Below are 21147 nucleotides of genomic sequence, written 5' to 3'. Positions count from 1 at the left end.
ATCGTGTGCGTAGTTAATACTTGATAGGTATTCAGGGAACGGTTTACAAATATCTTTAACTATTGGAGGTACTGAGACAACGTAAAGAATAAATGCACGTGTAATCATCAGAACACAATATCACTGCAAACACAATTTTTGTAATGACGCAGTTGCTTTTATTTAAATTTACAAATATCTAGTTTTACATGAATAAACATTACAGTGTACGAAGTCACTTTGACGACAACTGGCAGAGAAAGCAGATCGAAAACAAAAGCCATTGATACAAAATTTAAAACCCTCTGAAGCGGAGAATCAAACAAACCTTCTGTTTGAGCTTCAACTTAGGAGTAAACAGCTATAACATACCGATATTGATAACGGAAAGGCGACGTATAGATGAACTGAGCAAACACGAACTTCACAACACAAACAGACGTCACGGACAAAAAATGTTACGTCCACAGCAAGTGAAATGAACATTTGTGTACGTTCGTGACTAAATCTGTCCACGAATTTTTTTTTTATTCAACGTCAGGGAGCTAGCTCATTTCCTTCTGAGCACGATACATTTCTGCTTCCCTCGTCTTTCTTCCGAGGGGGAAAATATACTTGTCATCCATCTTACTGGAAGTTGTATGTCTTCCGCGGTCCATTGTGCTCGGCGGGGGATCCGGGCAAAGCCGAGTCGGCCCGAACAAAGCCGAGGTGGCCCGAACAAAGCCCCCCGGGGCTGGAGAAGCGAGGACGCTGGTTGGGATGTTCTTTAATATCGAGTATCGAGTGCGCGCGGTTTACGACCCGCGCCGTGGTGACGTCACGACAGGGCAACAAGAACAATGCAACCGAGCGAGAGGCCAACAATGCCTCTTTGGCCTGACGCGCCAATATTCCTGGTGTTTGGAATATCACGGCAAGACATGAAACCGGTCACAGATGAATCGTAGTCATGGGGACTGTCAACAGAAGTGAAAACCTTAAAAACTTTGTTTTTAAATGTGTAATTTTACATCGTTTCTACGTCAAATAAACGTAAGAAAATGATTTTGGTATTATATCAGTACGATTTCAGCATGATATCATTTATCCTTACATCATTTTTTAGTCACAACAGATGTCAGTGGTATGTCAAAATTACGTAAAAATTCATTACCTAGCTATAACTTAACAGTGATGTCAGACCTAGGTCATGTATTCACGTGGTCAAATTAACTTCACTTACTGCTACTACAGCATGTCGGTGATGCGAACTCACAAGATTTTACCCATCCAAAAAGAGTCCAACACGCACATGATACAGTCGAGTATATACAATGTACTAGTGTATATATGCGTATACATGTACACAGGCCGCTGCGATTCGCCAGTCTGGCGCAACACGTCACTAGCATGTCGGTGACGCGAACCCATAAGTTTTGCCCCTACCCAAAAAATCGCTCAACGCGACTAAAAAAAGTTTTCACATTCAAAAATCCCATTTCGGCACAGCTTACAGATTTCGAAAAACCTATTTCTTCTGAAAAAAGGTTTTTTTTTGGAAACTTCTATAAAACTCCTGTGAACATCCTATCCTATATGTTCGCCAGTTTTCGGAAAAAGATCGATGAAACATTTTCTGATGTTCCGTGTAGCGAGATAGTGTTTCGGATGTTTTTTTTTTGAGCTCGGTGCATCGAGCCGCGAGCCCGGGGCTGCGCCCCCTCCCACGACTGCCGTCTCTCCAGGTGTCGCAGTTCTCCGAGGGTACGGCCCCAGGTGTCGCGTCAACCTCCCCCCTCCCCCCCCCCCAACAACTCAGCGCCGGAATCCTCTTACAAGAGTGGCCGCCGCGCCGAGTCAATGGAAAACTCTCCAACTATTATCTCCGGGAGGGAAAGTTCCGCGATCGCACAGGCGGTGTTGGCAACCCTGGCCCGCGGCGGACCCGGAGCGACGACTGTCGCTTGTTCTGCGACCCGCGGGGGCAGTTGGGGGGGGGAGGAGGGGGGGGAGAAGTACTATCGTTCGAGTTCAGACAAGCTCCCTCCCGGTGGAAAGGCTTAACCTCTTGATGCATAACGTCTGACTTTCCAGCGGAACAAGCTGCTCGCACAACGGAATTAATATCGCCAATAAGTTTCGTCTCGCCGGCAGATTTACAGTTATTCGCGATTCCCCTTGACGCTCACGTTTTTTTTTGCACGACGTGTTCCAGGATTCGAAAACTTTTTTTTTTAAAATAAACTTTTGAAAAGAATAAAACCATGAAAAGCTGAATGTGAATGTGCTCGCTGTATTGAAATACAGCTATTCTGTGCATCTTCGTGTTGGCTTTAGTACCCACAAAGATTTTATACTGTTAGTTCCATGCCAATCAGAATCGTAATTGTAGTGACTTCATAGTTTTGTTTTTCAAACGGTGTCATTATATTAAGTCCCAAGCTCGCAGCTTCATTGGAATCAAGACTTTATGAAATTTTCATTTAAAAACCACGTTGCCTAAAGCTCTAGGTTCTGGCGAGAAAAACCATTTTTATTTTATTTGGCACTGTTTGACCACAGCGGTGACTGAATGCTACAAATAGTTTCTCCTGTGAAATAATAATTGGTGTTCAGAATTTATATTTTATTTTCTTTCATAATGCACCAATGAAAATTTAAAAAACTATCAAACTAAGCTATTTTATGATCTTAACAAAAATCAAAAATAGATAAAAATTATAAACAAATGTTTGTTTGTACCGCTTGCGTTCCGAAACCATTCAGCTGATTGCGATGAAACGCACGCCCACGAAGGCTGATGAACTAGTGCATCAACTTTACAACAGGTGGCGCGCGAGTCTTTTCAACAAACGTGTGTAGTTCACGCGGTTTGGCAGGCAGTTCGTGTTGTTTCCGGCGTGTGAGTACAAACAGCGAAATTTCATTCCGTGTTTTGTATCTACACACACCTCGAGCACGAAAGAGAGAAAAAGGCGGGGACGCACCACAACGCCGAACATACAATAATGCCGAAAACCATAACGCCGAAATGCCAAATTGACTACAACGCCGACAGCTAGAAAACTGCTGTGTACCACAACGCCGAATTGCCACAACGCCGAAATACATTAACGAAGAAAAATGCCATTGCAGGACTGCCACAAAGGTTATGTTAGGTAAGGTTAGCACACAAATTCATTCAGTTGTTTTTCATTTTGCTCCTGTGCCCCCCCCCCTCCCCGCAGCAACATTTTTTTCGGCGTTACTGTATTTTGGCGTTGTGGTACACAGCAGTTTCCTAGCTGTCGGCGTTGCGGTCAATTTGGGATTCGGCGTTATTGTATGTACGTTCGGCGTTGTGGTAACGTACCCGAAAAAGGCCACGGGAAGCGAGAGACTGGAAAACTTTCGTATGAATCGAAACACGAGACGACCTTCTTTCCCTTGAAGCAGCTGTGCGAGGCAGGCCGGGTGACGGCTGGTGGGAGATGCAAGCCGGCTGAGTGGATGCGCCCAGCCACTCGTGGGAGCCGCAGAGTGGCGCCACTCAGTGAGTGCTCCCCCCCCTGCCCCCCCCTACACAGGAGCAACCACGGGCGTCTGGACCGGCCCACGTGACCAAACACGGACCGCTCCAGATGTCAATTACCGCGAGCCCCTGGCAGCCGGCCATGAATATTCAGCCGCGCGGCCAGCGTCAACAGCGGACCAATCACAGCGCCGGACTGGCGGACCGCCGGTAATGGCCAATGAATGCCCGCCGGGCGTGACTGTGTTTTATTCCGGCTCAGCCAGAGCTTGTGCCGGTCTGGGTAGAAAAAAAAATCGTGAATCTGGGATATGTTTTTTTTTCTCGCTCTAACACAGACTTAATAATTCACAACAGCAATATTGTAAACTTATGTCGTTTGCATGCGTACCAGATTAGCAATTAAGAGCGGTGTTTGTGTTTGTGGCTATCAGGTCATTTATAGATATAACTAGCTAAATTTTTTTTTAGATAATACTTTCCTAGGTTTTTGTGATAAGAATAAAAAAATGGACATTTTTACAAAACAGAAACACTATAGACCAAAACTATTACATGTGTGACATTATTTTTTATCAGCTGTAGAAGTCTATGGAAAACTAGCAGCCCCCAACGGTGTAACCCGCGTTAAATTCGAATTCTATTACATATACATATTCCCCTGTCACCTTCCACAACTAACGGTCTATTTAACTATTTAATATTTATTTTAATTGCGAATTAACTGTTGGTTTAGAGCTTCTCTGTACACAATGTTAGCCGTCGTTTTATTTTCTGGTAGCCAAATATAGTGTTTTTTTTCTGTAGTTCCAACTCGTGATAAACCAACATATAATAGTTGACCATTGGAGAAACATTCTATACGTAAATCAGTGCCAACCAAAGAAAATGTTTTTTTTTTTCCTGAGACTTATTAATGGTCAGCGCAAATGAAGTTTTTTGCGGGAAGCCGGAGCCATTTGATTCATGTCGGCAAGTCCGCGGGGATCATTGACATTCTGCCAGTGAGGATGGTCGCCAAAGTTAAGTAGTCTTCCGAGTGTTTTTATTGGTAGCCTTGTGACATTGCACATATTATGTGAGCTTAGACTTCTTAAGAGCACGATAGGCGTACCGATTTTTAGATGATCACACAACCACTCGGTAAAAGCAAGCCAAAAACCAGCCGATACCAAAAATGTTGAAAGCAATGAACGGATTGAATGGAAGTGGTCGGAAGAGATATCAATAGAGACCGGAAAACTTCGCGGATTCATTTCGCGATAGGCTAAAATTCAAATAAATATACCTCTAAGCTGCTTTTGTTATTGGCTCACTGTTCATCTGGACGACTCTGGGCCGATGGGAAACACTCGATTAAAGAAGTATCGTATCACAGGCAGACCAGTTGAGACGACTCACAAGTCAGCAGCCAATGAAAAGGCGTTATTTGCCCGAGTATACCGAGGACCGTGTAGTCTATCCTGGAGGTCATCGAAAATGCGAATTTTTCCAGTCCCTAGATGTCAAGGAGCAGTGGGCTAGACAACGACGAGGTGTATGTAGCGGCCGCCTGGGACAGCAGAGCCACAGACAGACCGACGGGGAATCTGAACAGCACAGGAAGCACAGGAAGCAGGGTTCAGGAGGCGTGCCCCGCAGCGACCGGCTAACTTCCCGCGCATCAGCATTCTGAAGCAGCGCCTCTGACCTCGTTAGCCCTCCGAGTTGAAGACTCCCGCGCGGCGCGTGGGGGGCAGTTCCTCGGGTGAAGCCCTCCCCGTCAGCTGGGGCGTCCCACCACCGCCCGTCTGCGTGGCTCGAGGCGTCCGTGTGGTCGGTGGTAGCCGCTGCCATTGGCTGTGCAAGGAGAGGAGCTCCAACATACACAAACCCTTAGTTTTCCAGGGTCCGACAGCATATAGGCAGGAGGTAAAGGTCCCTTGGATCAGGTACTCCAAAGCAACCTGCAAAGGGCCTTCGGACTGTACTCAACAGAGCACTTGTTCGGAGGTTCATGCAAACAAAAAAAAAAAGGGTCCGACAGCAGTCTGTTTGTGCTTGATGACGGGAACAGATTGCCAGTTCCCGAAACTTCGCAAACCGTTGTAATTTAAAAACATTCTGTGTTCGTCAGTGCTATCGTCTTTGTGTTTTTCCATGATGCTCGTTTAGTTTCATCGTTGGTTCCCGTTCGACATCAGCTGATTCAGTCTTGTTTTCTGTGAATATTTAACTTCATATTTTTTTTTATTTTGCAGAATTTTTTTTCCATGACAAGTGCAAAAATTGCAATGGCGAGGAGAGGTATCGGGCCAGCGCCTGGAGTTCCCTCTCCCGCACGACACCGCTGTGAGGCGGGTGGAATAATAGCGCGGGGCATTCTGCCCCCCACCCCCCCACTATTTTTTGACGCAGCAGTCTGTGCGCCGCGTGATTAGTCCACCCGCCTCACAGCGGCGTCGTGCGGGAGAGGGAACTCCAGGCGCTGGCCCTATATCTATCTTCACTGGCGGCTGGCTTCTTCGGAGAAGGCATCGAGAAGCTTATGTCACGATATGACAAATGCCTCGATAGTTTTTTTTGCGAATATGAAGAAAAACAAGTAAGACTCTGCTGAACATTTGGTAGTAAATTTTTTGTGTTTTGTAAATTTTGTCTTTTTTTATAGCCCATCGACGGTTGAAAAAAATATCCTCGTGTCTGTAACGATTAAGGCTAATGGAAAAGTGCGTCAGTTATCTGCCAAACGACGCGCAGAGTATCAGTCAAAACAGTTTTATTTTTAAACCACACAATTCTACACACGTACTTCTACAAGTCACACTTCTATGGTTCTTTACTTATGTGTCTAAGAAACTATGGACGTGTTTAAGCTATGCAGAGTTCAGGATAAGGTTGGTTGTATCCTGTGAAGTATGCAGAAACTGAATTGAATTTTTTTTATTTAAGTCATGGTTGCGATCTCAGAAAACCTTTCACATAGACCATGACGTCAAACAGCGGTCTTTGGTGCTTACATTGAAAAACAAAGATTTGACAAAGAAAATCATTTTTAAAAAAATTATTTCAATTGTTTTTTTTTTCTGCTTAAAAGGTCACACGCTTGAATTTGTAGGTACTAATGTTTGTCAGAGATTGGGGAAAAGTCGAGTAATTTCGGCAAAGAAAGAAAATCGATCTTTTCTCGCAGTTCGATTGTCGAACGAGTAAAGAAATGCGGTTTCTGTTAGGGATGTGGTAATATCATCTCGCATGCGGGACCAGGGTGAGTTGTGGCGCGCCGGGCGGCGAGGGTTGGAACTTGTACCTGCAGCGCCGCTAGCTCGAGGATATACCAGGGGGTAGGTGGGGGGGGGGGGGAGGTGGCCTTTGTTCGCGGCTCACCCCTGCGCGCCGCCGGAAACGCAACCCGCCTCGCAGTCCTTAATGGCTCGCTCATCCTCGGGCGCCGAGCTGTCTCTCTCTCACACTCTCACTCTCTCTCTCACTCTCACACGCGGGTAGTTAACTACTACTCGGCAGCTCTCCCAACATGTCGCTCCGTCTTCCTTAATTGGCCGCCCCCCTTTTCCGTGATTTCATTTGGAAATAATTTCACCTTCGTATTATTTGTGAATCGTACCCCAGATGACTATTCGACCCGCTTCGGAAGACTTTGTGCTTCGAAGAAGCGCTGAACGACAGACGGAATAAGTTTGGGTGACTACGTCTTTAAGATGATCCACTTTCGAAGTGAACAGCAAGCAAGTAACAGAATGCCTTACTCTTCGCGTGCCTGCGCAAGTTGTCTTGGTATATGCGAGACTAATAATAACCAAGGTTCAATATGGATTGATAAAATTTCACCATTATTTAATAACTTTAGTTTAACTTTATTTGAAGGTCACATAACTTAATAGTAGGCGCGTAGTTTTTTTATAAAGGTGTAATCAAAAAAAATCATTGTATTCAAATTATATGTAAATGCTCCGCAGCAAAATTTGTTGTAGTTATACTTCTTTAGGCGCGTTATGAAAAAAAATCATGAAATTGACTTTTTACGATGCGCGCGCCATGCAACGAAATTTTCACAGTATAAAAATTATATATGTGCTTTTAAATCTTATACTTTAATTATTGATATTGATTACTGGTCCATATCATTAAGAAAACATTTTTAATTGTGAATATTAGTAATATAAGTTGTCTTTACAAACTTTTACGAGTATGTTTTCGAATTATTTTTTTTTTAATACGTGAGTTTATGCTTCCATCATTCAACGTACGTATTTATTTTTATTATTAATTAAAAAATTCATATCGATTATTTTGCTACATTAAATAATTATTAATTTTTTACAGAGAATATTTTTTTTTAAAATACTAACGTACATATTTATAATTCACTCCAGTGTTTTTTTTTTAAAATTTTATTTCTATTAATTATTCGCATACGAAAAATTAAAAGAGTAAATTTTTTTAACTACGCCGAGTGAGTATAACTGCAACGCTACCCCGGGGTGATGTTCGGAAACACAACGCCGAGGCTGCGACCCTGGTATCGCTCGGCGCGGCGTGGCTAGGGGTGGTAGAGGGGTGCAGGGGTAGGGCGGCGCCTCATCTCCGCGGAGCAGAGATTGCATTAGCCGCCGGCTCGGAGACAACCAGCCCCGCTGTCTCCGATACAACGATACAAGCGAGAGGAGAACGAGACGAGGGAAAGGTCCCTCGGAAACAATCGAATCAGCACTCGGCGCGCGCGCGCGCCCCTCGCAAACCTCGTTCGGCGCCGACTAGCGCCGCGGATAACCGCCCCGCGGGGTAGGGGGGGGTAGAGAGAGAGAGAGAGAAGCGAGGCGGGTGAAAGTGTCCGGCGATAGTCACCAGGCATCTGTGACAAGTTGTTTTCGGGCCGAAGCCCGGGCGAGCCTCACCCCCTCCTCCTCCTGTAACTGAACTCGTGAGGGTGTACCAGGAGCACCACTTTGTCTGTTCGTCCAGATGTCAACCGGTGGTTTGCTGGCATCTGGACGATTGGCCTCAGTTCTTCCATGTGCCAAATTTTAGAATGGTGTGTACCATTCTTTCGCCTCAACCAGAAACAACTTATCCATTCTGTTGTAAGGCATCTGTGGCAGTCGCTCGGTGCTTGATCGCCCTCCCTGTGTCCAGTCCCGCGTGGCCAGGGTCGCCCAGAGGCTTGGAGCCTCTAAGTACAGCCGCATCGAGCTGCTCGGCTCCCGGCTTCCAGCCGAAGATCTCGCCGACGTTCCAAGTCCGACTTCTTGCCTCCTGCGCCTTCTCCCTGAGAAGGGAGTGTTTTCCTGATCGTCTGCAACCCTGCTTCCCACCTCTGACGGGCCAGACCAGGAGGAGATAAAGACCACTGATTGGCCAGCAGTGGAGGCTCATCTCGGATCGGCCCAACCAAACCATCCAAACCAGAAGAGATGGAAGGCTCCGTTCGGCCCAACAGCTGCGGCCAATCGGAAAAACAGTCCCTCCCCCCCACCCTTCTTCCTAAGAGAGATCATTTGAAGTCAGGAGAACCTTCTGCTGCTCTGAAGATGGTGACTGTAAGGTCGACCGAAACGTCGATGAGAATCTTCGCGTGTGACGCGGATGGAGCACACAAGGCCAAGCAGGGCGCGTGATGTCCTCTCTGCGCGGGCAGGAAGGACCTTCTGGTCTCCCCGCACGAGGTCCTTGCCAGGACGCTGTGTCCTGCCGTCTGGGGCACAGGTGACCACGTAGTTATAAACCACATTTATTTTTTACAATTTTCGCAGTTGAACTTTCATTAGAATGATTGAATGTTTAACTTAAAGCCCAAAAGTGTACGCATGAAAAAAAATATATTTATAAAAATATTAACCTACTTTCATGCCTTGTAATGTTCTCCGATTTATATTATTATTATAAAAAATTTCATTTTATATCACGAACATGAAATAAAATTGACACGACTTTTATCTTCATACTTTAAAATTATTTTAAAATAGTATTATCTCGTTAAATTATTTAAGTAGGATTAATTAAAAAATATTATTCCGTTATGTAAGTGGTCAAGTGGGAACCCAGTCTAGTAACACTTGTTAGAGCCACAGGTGAACATTGTTCCTCTTCTCAGTGTGAAACCCTAACTTCAACATTCCATATTTTTGAAGAAGAATCATTTCAGAAATGGTATTGTAAGATTTAACATTGTTTGCATAATCCAGCTGTTTGGACAAGGACATAGTTGGAGATAGCGGTGCAATTAGGGATGAATGCCTGACTTGTTTTATTAGAGATAGCAGAAGCTGTGTTGGCATTTTTGGTTGAAACTCTGGAAGGAAACATTATTGGCAAATGTGAAGCAGTGGTAATGGAACTGGGATGAGAACTGACGGACCCCGGGCTGTGCCACGGCTGCTAGATGGGCACCTGGGTCGACGCCCCGCGGGGTCGGCCTCGTGGGGACGTGGCGGACGTTTCCTCTGACGTGGGGCCTTCCCGGCGCGCTCCCGCTTCCTCCGCCAAGGGCGTGGCAAGGAGGGGGCAAGGGGTGGAAATGGAGTGGAAAGGGGTGGCAATGGAGTGGCAAGGGGTGGCAATGAAGTAGAAAGGGGTGGCAGTTTCCACCCCTGAATTGTGCAACCCACTATTTAACCACCCCATTTTCAAGTAAAAATATCGATAATTTACAAACTTACCTCAATCGATTAAGACTAGGCGTACTCTTGAGTTGTGTGTAAATGATATCTATAATATAAAAATGAATCGCAAAATGTGTTGGTAAGCGCATAACTCAACAACGCCTGGACCAATTTGGCCAATTTTTTTTTAAATGTTCGTTGAAGATCAAAGATGGTTTTTACGGCGAGAAAAATTCGAATAATTGCCGGAAAAACCCTAAAACCAGCCCTTTTCTTTTTCCCATACAAACGTTTTCTAACTAAAACGAGCACTCATTGTTGTTTAAACAATGTAGGTATGTTCCTAACGTCAAAGAGTCAATTTTCACTTTATTACCTCTGTACAAAGTTCAATCATATCTATCAAAACAGTGTGCGTTGGAGCACAGATAAACAAAAAAAAACCTAAATCGAATAGTTCAATTTGGTCGGCTTCGCGATATTATTTCATTTGTTTTACTTTAAAATGCATCAGTTTTCAAGTCATTACATCAGTCAAAAAAAACCAGCGTAACCAAAAGTATTTCATAAGTTTTTATTATTTCATTTCCCTATTTTAAATACGGCTTGAAGGATTTGACTCCAAATCATATCAAATTTTAAAAAAAGTTGAAACAACAGCAAACTGTCAATGTCAGTGTTTTTTTTTTAGGTTACCTACCCCAATGAGTTTGCTTTTGTCAACTTATACACGAAACAAATTCTTACCTATATAGTGTTTTGTGCAGTGTTTATTTAACTATGATCGCTAATTATTGCATGTGACAAAATAATCTATAATATAGATATGCCTCCTATGAGACGAATCAATTTAGGTAGAAGAACCCGAAATGCTACAAACCAAGCTAATTACCGTCATTACCGTGCATTATCATGCACTACAATGAAAATAAAAATTATTATGTTTCACATGATTAACAATTAAAAGATTCCTTATTTTTTTATTTATCTTTTTATTTATATGTTTTATTTAATCATATTTCTTATTCACAACACCCTATCACCAGGGTGACGGTTCTGTTCAGGAGAATTTTTTGCCCCGACTATAAAATATGTAGGAACAAAAAAAAGTCACATTACAAATCATTTTGACAGGACTTTATTGCAATTTAATTAGGCAGTACGAAGTCTGCCGGGTCAGCTAGTCTACTTTAAAAATGGTTTTGCTATTAATCAAATAAATTAACAATGAATATTTTAAGGTAAATAGAGAATGTTAGTAATCATTTTGCGATTTGTAGTGAAAATAGTCTGCAAAGATTTTTAAAAAAAACAATAATTTAATACTAGTTATTTAATTACGTTTCCCTTACACGTGGAAGCATATAATCAACCATTCATAAGGTCACATAGTTAATATACCAACATAACATGTATTTCTGAAGTAACAGTTTATTATAAAATTATTTTTTTTCAATTACAATAAATATACCGATATAATCAATATAAATTACTAATAATTTGTTGTTTTTTTCTTTTCTTTCCATGCTCTTCATCGGAAACTTTTAGTTGGTAAGTACAAGTCTCACAAAATTAATTATTGTAGATTAATTTAAATTTATTTTTAATCACAATTTCTTCTCTTAACCCATTAAATTCTTGTTGGCAGCCAAGTTATGCATGCTTATATTAGAATACCTTTCATTTTGAACATTAATTTTAGCAATAAAAAATATTTTGATTATAATGATATGCTAATTTTTGTAATTTTTTCTTGTTTGTGCAATCAGATGTGCAGGGTAAGTAAAACATTTTTACTATAAATTTTCTTTAATGGGTGTTTTTTTAATATTATTTTTAAGAATTGGTTTATAATTTTACTTCTCAGATAAGATTCACTGACTGTGTCACCGTGTGAAGTCTCAAAGGTGCCAAGTTCACAGAGTAAATTCAGCCCGGCATGTTTGCTGAAGTCCTTACAGCGGCGTAGTGGGGGTTGCCTCTCCTGCCAGGGGAAGGCTTGCAGCAAGAACTGCAGGTGTCTGCGGCTCCAACACCTGGTGTTCAAGGGGGGAAGGGGGGAGGGTGACCTTGGTAAAGCCGGAGTCGCTGTGTTTGCTCGAGGCAAGTGACAATGTGCTGTACCAACATGCCGGCACTTGAGCTGCTGGCACGAGGCTAACACGTAGAGTGCACGCGTCTATTAGTTTGGTATTTTTTCTTCATGTCTCGCAGAGCATAGCTGGTTCGCTTCCTTCTCGTTCCAGGTTAACTTCCCTTGCCATAAGCTGTTTCCCAGAAGTTGTTTGTCTTCCCCTGCTGAACATCTGTTGAAAGTTTAACATGTCTGATGGAAGCCTTACGAAATAGATATAACTTGTTCTTTTATCACTGTCGTTTCTTGCCATATAGTAGACATGATCGTCTAAAGAAAAGAAAACTGTGGAAAGACTTAATAATTACTTTAATTACGCCTTACGTTTTCAAGAATAAGTGAGCGTAATTGATTCAGAAATATCTCACATTAACACACTGTTGTTGGTGCAACCACATCCCGTCTTTAAGCTCTGTCCAAGTCAACAACAACAAAAAGACATTTTTGAACAAGACACCCAACGCTACCTCCCCTGCAGTATTCGAGAGTTGTCCTGACCTACTAGTTATTACTCGACTGTCTAGATTCTAGAAGGACAGCGTGCCGCGAAGCCTGGGGGAGGTTCGGCAACCCGCCATACGTGCGGGGGAAGCTGGTAGAGAACTCCCCAGGCTGATGCAATACCCCTGCAGTTGCGGCGACCCGCATGGCCTTCGTGAGGAACTGGTGGCGGGGCCTTGGGGCGAAGCAGGGTGCGAGCTTCGACATTGAAGACGTGTACCACAACACGGTCACAGAAGCATGTAGTTCATTTGCAGTGTTGTCTGTGATTGTTTCTACTTGGTTGACATTATGTTTACACAACCATATTTTAATTGTAAACATTGGACAGTTCTACCAGTCAATGCCTCTATTGCCACAGTGTAGCAGTTGATTTTTGAATATTTAATTTATCTTAGAGCATGATAACTATGTTGCATTTCACTTAAACGAATTGTTTATTTTGACCATATATTTTTTTTGAAATTATGTTATATTGGAAACCAACTCTGTGGAGTAGTTTTATGTGACGTGAAGTGTCTATTTCATGTCTTATATGTCCAGTTTATGCTTTGCAATATAAGTTTGGACCTAAAAGAACACTGCATGTAAGAAATTAAGGAAATTAAAAACGCTCCATTGTCAAAGGATCGTGCTTCTACGATTAAGCAAGATGTATGGTGACTTCGAGATGCTATATTTAGTTAGGCCTTAGTTAGGTGTCTCATTATAGACATTTAAAAACTAATTTGCAATTAATTTTCGTGGCTATCCCAAAAGGAGTTAATGAATATTCGTGTGTGAGCTGCGAAGAAGAAACGCAGTAAGTCATACTAAATGCAGCTCTACTGAATATGCCATTTCGAGTGACGCTAGTTTGATATCAAGTCTCATAATTTCAAACTACGTAATGTGAATTGATTTCTGTTTAAATCAGAAATAAATGTCACTATTCATAATTTTTTCTAGACATTTCAAATATATTGCTAAACCAGAAGTCTTTTGAAAAAAATTCATGCATTTTTATTGACTGGACAAACGGATCACTTTATTTAAGAAAGTTGCACTCCTTTCCTTATTATTAATATGGTTTTGGTACATATCCGTGGTAAAAACATTATATTTTTGGAAAGACGTTTTCTGTATGTGCTCTACATAACATTCCTGACGAATTAGCAAGACACAAGTCAAATACAATCTGAATGTAACCCTTCTATTTCTTGTTATTTCTTCCTTTACATTATATAATGAGTAACATTTTAATTATTGAAACGAAAGGTATTATGTGTAGATGTTATATATTATAATTTTATGAATAATTTTGCATGTACCCAAATACTCATAGAGAAGGAATCACATGTGTATGTAATTTTATCCTTAAAGAAACATCAAATTTTGGTGAATTGAGAGTCAGTCGATGTTATTTTATGAGTGGTCATCTAACTATCATAAACGTCTAATTAATATTTTGTTATTTATCATTATTAGCAAACAAAAATACGTAAATAATATTCTGCAACCATTTTTAATTTTATGTGTGGTGTTGGCGTGTTGGCGCCCAACTTATTATTGATTATTAACAACTCGTGTTGTTATTACACGCATAAAATTATTATATATATTTTAATAGTTGAAATAAATCACGAAACAGTTTTTAAAAGGGATTATTTTTTCTCATAAGTCATTACAGTATAGAAAAGGTATTAGTTCAGAATACGTTACTAAAATTCCTTAACGTTTCAGTACCATTATCATTCATAAGAATAAAATAATGTTTATATGTTTTACAAATGGCTCTTTTGTGACTAAATCATAAAAATAATTGTGTATCACTACATGTAATTATTCGCGCAAACTTTAAAAGTACAAAAAATTAGTATTAGTCACAGGCATGTCTAATGTTTAAATAGAATGACACAGACACACACGAAATATTTTTTAAGGTTTTATTTTCTCTTTAAGCAATAAGTATGGTTGGTAAATCCAAAAACCCATTCGATTCCTCATGATGGAAACGATAATTTTTGCAACTGGCTTACATCACTTTACTATCTTAATTAGTCGAAGTTTTCCAAAGTATTATCTTTTTTAATGTCATAACCTTCGTGATAACGCTGTCACTTCAGAGAACGTCTTGGTAAAAGCCGTTAAAAAGTTTATTTTATTTCATGTGCAGCCATTCAATTCAAAATCTGAAAATTTTGTAATAAATCTATAAAATAGATTAATTAATAATGTTTTTTAATTGACATTATTCTGTTACTGTTAGAAATTATGTTTTAAAGTTTTATTATTTTAATTGTTTAAGTTTCCTTGAAACACATATCGATATTTATAAAGTGCAATAAGTGTGAGTCATGTTTAGTTCAGTTACAGAGAGGTTTCAATAATCATGTCATGCTCTTCTGCCCATGTGTCTTGCGCTGCGGCCCACACCAACAGCTGGACAGCAGGGTGAGTACAATGCGACATCGATGACACGTGTGAGGGAGACCTAAGATGCACATAAAGTTCTGCCATTCCCGATTACACCCGAACAATTCACCGTCGGCCAACTTCGGGATTTGTTTTATTTCTGCGCAGGAAAAATGAATTCAAATATTAAAAGTGGTCGGTTATGTTAGCTACATTAAAACACTTTAAAACACTGTGGACGGTTAGTTAGGGTTAGTATAGCTACATTAAAATAAACAGAGAAATATATATATATATAAATAAACCCGAGGTTGGTCGAAGGTGAATTGATCGGGTGTAATCGGGAATGGCAGAACTTTATGTGCATCTTAGGCTTCCCCACGTGTGAAGAGTGGGAGTGTCTGCTCGTGTGTTTGTGTCGGTGGGAAGAACTGGAGTGCTTGGTGAGGCGGACTGGCGCTAGGTCGTGTTAGCGGTCGCTGCAGTGGATGTACAAGCTGAGCCAGTTCAGACTTTTAACCGGGGAAAAAAAAAAAGCTTACGAATATTTTCACAGTTATATCAAACTCCTAGATCGCTGGATAATTTAATCAGTATCTTTCAATAAAATCCAGGTAAAGATTTCAAGAGTAAACTTACAAGAATGAGGTCAATGAATTGCGTAAATGCTTAAAGGGTTTCCTCCGTCGTATTACTTTGGGAACATAAGAACCGAAATATTAATTTGGGGCTGGGCTCCAACCAGCGACCCTCCGACTCTTGAGCGCGAAGCGTCAGAATTTCCCATCCCCCCCCCCCCCCCCCCCTTTTTTTTACCCGCCCGGAAGCTGAGCTAGCAGCGAGCCCGTGTCGGTATTGCATCCCTCAGTTCTGTCGAAAAAGTGGAGACAATGGGGGGATTTTTTTTTTTTTTTCGTCAATTTGTTTAGTTCCACCTCCGAGCAGGGGGCGGGGGAGGGGGAAGGGGGTAGCCTCGACTCGTCGGCGGGAGCTTCGCAAACGGCCGCGGTCTAAAAAGGCGCGACCAATTACCGCCGGAAAGGGAGGGGGAACATATCGAGGGCACAGCCCCCCCCCCCCCCGGTTGAGGGGTAGGGTTAGGGGGGGGGGCCATTGTTTCTGCTGCTCCGATCTCCAGCTGGTGACCACGCATTGAGCGACGGTGACGTCATCGCTACTGCCCGCGCCTCACTGACACGTAAACACCCCGAAATAGCCTTCCATACGGACTACACCCAATTTTATTTGTGTTAACAATAAAAATATTTTATAATGTTATTAGTGACATTGATATTTCAGTCAATAACATATTCTTGTGTTAAGGTTTTTAAAAAAAGTGGCTTTTTTTTTCTAACAAACAACAAAAAATATTTTGTAGGATTTACGGGCCACAAAAAGGATTTTTTTTTTTGTTTTGTAGAACGCTGTTGTACTAATGCCCCCAGGCTCCGTGTGTGCTGTGTTAACACGATAAAACAAATCCCGCCTGATCGCGAGAGGACGCGAGAACGAACAGCTGCCCGCCTTGGGGACACAGAGCGGCGAGGCGAACAGCTTACATGCTCGATATTCCCTCCCCCTCCCCTTGCAGAACGTTCTGCTCGCAGCTCCCAGCACACCTTCGTTCACACAGCTTCATTTCGAAACATTTATGCCATGTTTTGTTCGGTTCTTTCGTTCGTAATTAACTTTTTTCATTTTTCGAGTATTCTTATATTTTTTATAATTTTAATTATTCATCTGTCATACGGCCTGATAGTAACTAGGTACGAATGCAAGTGGGAAATGTGAAGAAATAAATATATATATATATATATACATACATATATATATGTATATATAATTCCCGCCAACACAAAATAAAATAATTTTAATGCTAACAGCAGGTAAAGTAATAATATCCCCATCCCCTTTTCAGAAATGACTTTCTGTGTACGCTCATGGATACCGCATTCTTGAATCACTTGTGATAAGCATTCTCTGGTTGTAATTATCCGTTACCGTTCATGGTCTCACACTCGCAGTTCATAGTGAACTGCAGCAGGAGAAGACAACTCGCACGTCATGTAACATGTCCTTGTCTCTTGTTCCATGTGCTGTTGGCGGCCATGCAGAACTGTGGAGCGGTGAGTGTTACAGACTTATCAACACCTCCCCCCAGGGCTTAGTAACTTACAAGTAGCATATTAAAAGTTTTGTGAAAATATCCAGTTAAAAGTGTTTCACAAAAACACACTGTATGCATGGGCGTCGCAACCGGGGGGGACGGGGGGGACACGTCCCCCCCCCCCCCAATAATAAAAGTCTTCAATTTCGTCCCCTCCAATAATATATTTAGTTTCGTAGTTATATTATTAATATGATTTCTGTGATACAACCCATATGTTGCGCATGGTGAATTTAGTCCAATAGTGGTAATGTGAGCACTGTGTTTTTACAAATTGGTTCTCTGAAAATATTTTTTATAAAAAATAAATTATATATTGCAACCAACTATAATTAGAATATTTAGGAAAGAAAAATGCCTAAAAACCACCTTTTTGCACCTTCAAACCCCAAATTTTCCCGGGGGCCCCTCTTTTTTCCCAGGGGATGGATATTCCTCAACAACTAAATCAATTGCAGTCCCCCCAAAAAATATATCCATGCGTCACCCATGACTGTATGACAAGTGAACTTTCACACTTAATAAATGATTTCCTTGTAGGCTACTTAAAAAGACCGGAATAATTGACTTACAATCTTGTAGCTGACACATGTTGTTTAATATCTACTAATTCTATATTTCACATCTTAGTTAGGTGAAATTTACAGGTTTACTTTTATTAATAATTCTCCTAGCAAGATGTGGTCTAGTTCTTCCTCTAATGAGTGAAACAATATAGGCTAGGAGTAAACTGAATTATAAATAAAATTATGTTGAAACTAAGTGGATCACAATGAATGTTTTATTCGGGGACATGTTAGTTTCGTTTTTTTATCATTATTTCACGTGCGTACCAGTATGGCAGTGTTTTGTTTACACATTTCTTGATATATGATCCTTAAGAAAACTGCGATGTGATATTATATCTTAATTTAATTATTAAGCTAGTAGTCTGGTCCGAAATACAGTGGTTGTTCCCGCGCCGAGCAAGAAAGGTAAACAAATGGCCGCCATGTTGGTACATGAACGACTCCCCGGTGGACTGGCTTCACTCTGTCCGGGTGTGTTGACAGTTCAACATGGGCAAGAAGTTCGGCGGCTACTCGTGGCTGCGGTCCGCCGACTCCACCATGCGGCGGCTGCAGTACTACTTCGGCAACAAGCAGCAGCAGCAGCAGCGCGAAGACGAGTACAACCAGCAGGTGACTCCCCACATCCTTGAGACCACGAGCGGGTAGAGTGGCATCAGCCTACTGAGAATTTCGCTCCAGAACTTCACTCATTACTATCCCAGCGAGGGAAGGTTAACTGTGAGCCCTTTTTTTTTTTTGACGTGATAATGTCTTATAAATCGATGAACGCCGGCTGCACACTCGAAAAAGTATGACTCATTGTCACGTTCCGCTTGGGCCGAGCGAGCAAGAACCGGCCAACCACCCTGCGAGAAAATCTTCTATAATATCAAACAGGTTAAGGCGGGCTTTTTAACTAATTGTTCGTGATTATATTTAAACATAATTATTTAAATTAAATTTGAAAAAACTGTAAATACTATTTGAAAATTAAAAAATATGCAATTTTTCATCAATTTTTTCTTATGACTTTATCACGTAAAATTATCGTACGTAAACCGACTTCACAGATAACCCCCTTTTTTTATGTGAATACATCTTTAAAATTGCTTCCATAGTGGGAGGCAATTCAAAAAAACGAATGTAAACAAAATCGGGGTATATACAGTTTGGAGTTGTAGCTACATATCTACCATCTCCATTCGAAATTTAAATTACACCACTGGATAGCTAAAGGATCAAAGATTTCGTTACGCTAAGTGAGGACTGTGACGCATCGCGCGCGGTGAAGGGAGGGAAGCGCCGCCATTTTGAGGTCATTTTGTTGCGTTTAGAGATTTCCATTTCGGAGAAGCTACGACGTTCGTTTGAGTTTCAATCGTCAGCTCTCGTCAAAATCTGTCGATCGCATACATAAAACATTAGTGTGAAATCATTACAGTGAATATGTATGGTGTTAAAATAACGTACACGTATTCACGTACAACACATGGCCATAGCCATGACATAGCCACACACCCTTTTTTTTAATTCCAAGGTTTGCAACTCTTGTTTAATTTTGTATGCCAATCTCGTCCATAGGGTAGTCAGATGCACACCGGCTTGCAGTGCGAGGGATTCTGGGTTCAAGTCCCAGATAAAGCATGGGTGTAAATTTTAAGGATATTATGATTTTATAAAGACATGATAAATTGTTTCATATAAAGATGTCTCTGGTCGTTGACCTAAAGCTGTTCTCCAATAAAATTAAAAAATATAAATATTTTGGTGATGACAGAACTATATCCCGGTCACTAAGAGCAAAGTATATGGTGTTAAATCATGAGTCTTAGTACAATTTTACTGTGTATTTTGAAGTTGTGGTGATAATGAGTTTTAACTATTATGTTAAATGTTATAATTTGGCTTTGCTAGAGTGAAGGATATGTATATTTTTGAACATTTGTTATTTTTGGAAACTCAAGAAAACAGAAATCAGGATTATGGCCTAGGAATCGAACTTGGTTCCTCAATACGAGGCCATTAACATTTATTTCCTATTACTTTGTAAGATACATAATGGTAATTTCAATTTTTTTTTCAAGTTTACAATATTTTATCATTTTATTTCTGTAATCATTATTGCAATATATGATAACCTGAAACCAAAAACTACCACTGTTTGAGGACTGTTGCAGGAGCCAGCCCTGCAGAAGGAAGTGTACTGGGAGAACAACTGACATGACACTCGGACACCCCCGCACCCATGCCACCGCGACTCAGACTGAACGTGTCAAGAATTAGGAAACACCCTTGATCGTCCCACGGCTCTTGGTTCTCTGAACCCAGCGTCAACTTCCACGTTCCTGTTTCCGACATAGTTCGAACTGAGGGCGAAAGGCATCTTTCAGTTCAATTATTTAGATTAGGTATAGCATATAGCTGTCTGTATTTTAATTTTTAAAAATAAGATACATAACAGTATTATTCAGTAACCCAATAAATGTCAAATGAGGAAGAAATAAAACCACACAAAAAATATTTTTCCATATTTATGAGTTGATTTCTTAATATACCTCAATTTTCCATATACCTAACACCCTCTCATGTTATTACCAAATATACCTAATAGTATTAATTATTTATAATTGTGTTTATTTTCGCCTAGATGAAGTATAGACAAGAAGGTAAGCATTTTACTAACTCAATATTTAAAACCTTTGATCAGAAAAAATTCATAAAGGTTCACCAAATACATAAATGAAAATGTTATTATAATGCATTTCTTAAAAAATTTATTCTGAAATAAAAAATTAATAACTTTGGCACCCAGAAAACAATGTTTGTTATTAAGGGTCTTGCATCCTTTACAACATTTTATTCAATACATTCTAGGTCTATGAGACATCATGTAAATAAATGTGTTTCATTACATCACTAACCAAATGTTTAAAATAAAGTTACTTAAAAACTTGTAAAAATTCAAGTCTTAAGAAGGAATAAACTATTTAAGAATGTTTAAATTAATTATTCTCTGATAACTACGGGTTCGTTCTACGTTTTCAAGCAAGGTTAACCTCCTATATCCTAGGACCGAAAGCAATCCATACAATCAAAAATCCAGATGATCCGGATAATATGAGTATTAAGAAAACAAAATCCTTAAATAAGAAGATTGTGCCGTTACATGACTTACGATTCCACGCACAAAAAGTGACTTATTATTATTTTTAACAACATTATAACTCTATTTAGTGTTATTTGTTTATTTCCCCGATATTAGTATTCTATGTTTATGTTTTGGTGTATCTGTGTGTGCTACACTCTATGACGTAGCACGTACATGGAAC

The 21147-nt window shown here is 40.7% G+C and overlaps 2 protein-coding genes across 2 annotated transcripts in view; one reads left to right on the top strand and one right to left on the bottom strand.

Moving 5' to 3' along the window:
* Positions 1 to 20338, top strand: part of LOC134537167 (uncharacterized) — a 54533-nt gene extending 34195 nt beyond the window's left edge. Inside the window, exons 4-5 of the mRNA XM_063377426.1 lie at positions 18320 to 18448; positions 19996 to 20338. Of these exons, the coding sequence (XP_063233496.1) occupies positions 18320 to 18448; positions 19996 to 20037 (171 nt within the window). The 3' untranslated portion in view covers positions 20038 to 20338. The remainder of the gene's footprint in view (positions 1 to 18319; positions 18449 to 19995) is intronic.
* Positions 1 to 21147, bottom strand: part of LOC134537381 (uncharacterized) — an 843397-nt gene that overhangs the window by 262649 nt on the left and 559601 nt on the right. The gene's annotated exons all lie outside the window — the stretch shown is intronic.

The sequence above is a fragment of the Bacillus rossius genome, chromosome 12 (assembly GCF_032445375.1).
Source record: "Bacillus rossius redtenbacheri isolate Brsri chromosome 12, Brsri_v3, whole genome shotgun sequence".
Taxonomy (NCBI): Eukaryota; Metazoa; Arthropoda; class Insecta; order Phasmatodea; family Bacillidae; genus Bacillus; species Bacillus rossius.
This window is presented reverse-complemented; position numbering and strand designations above follow the sequence as displayed.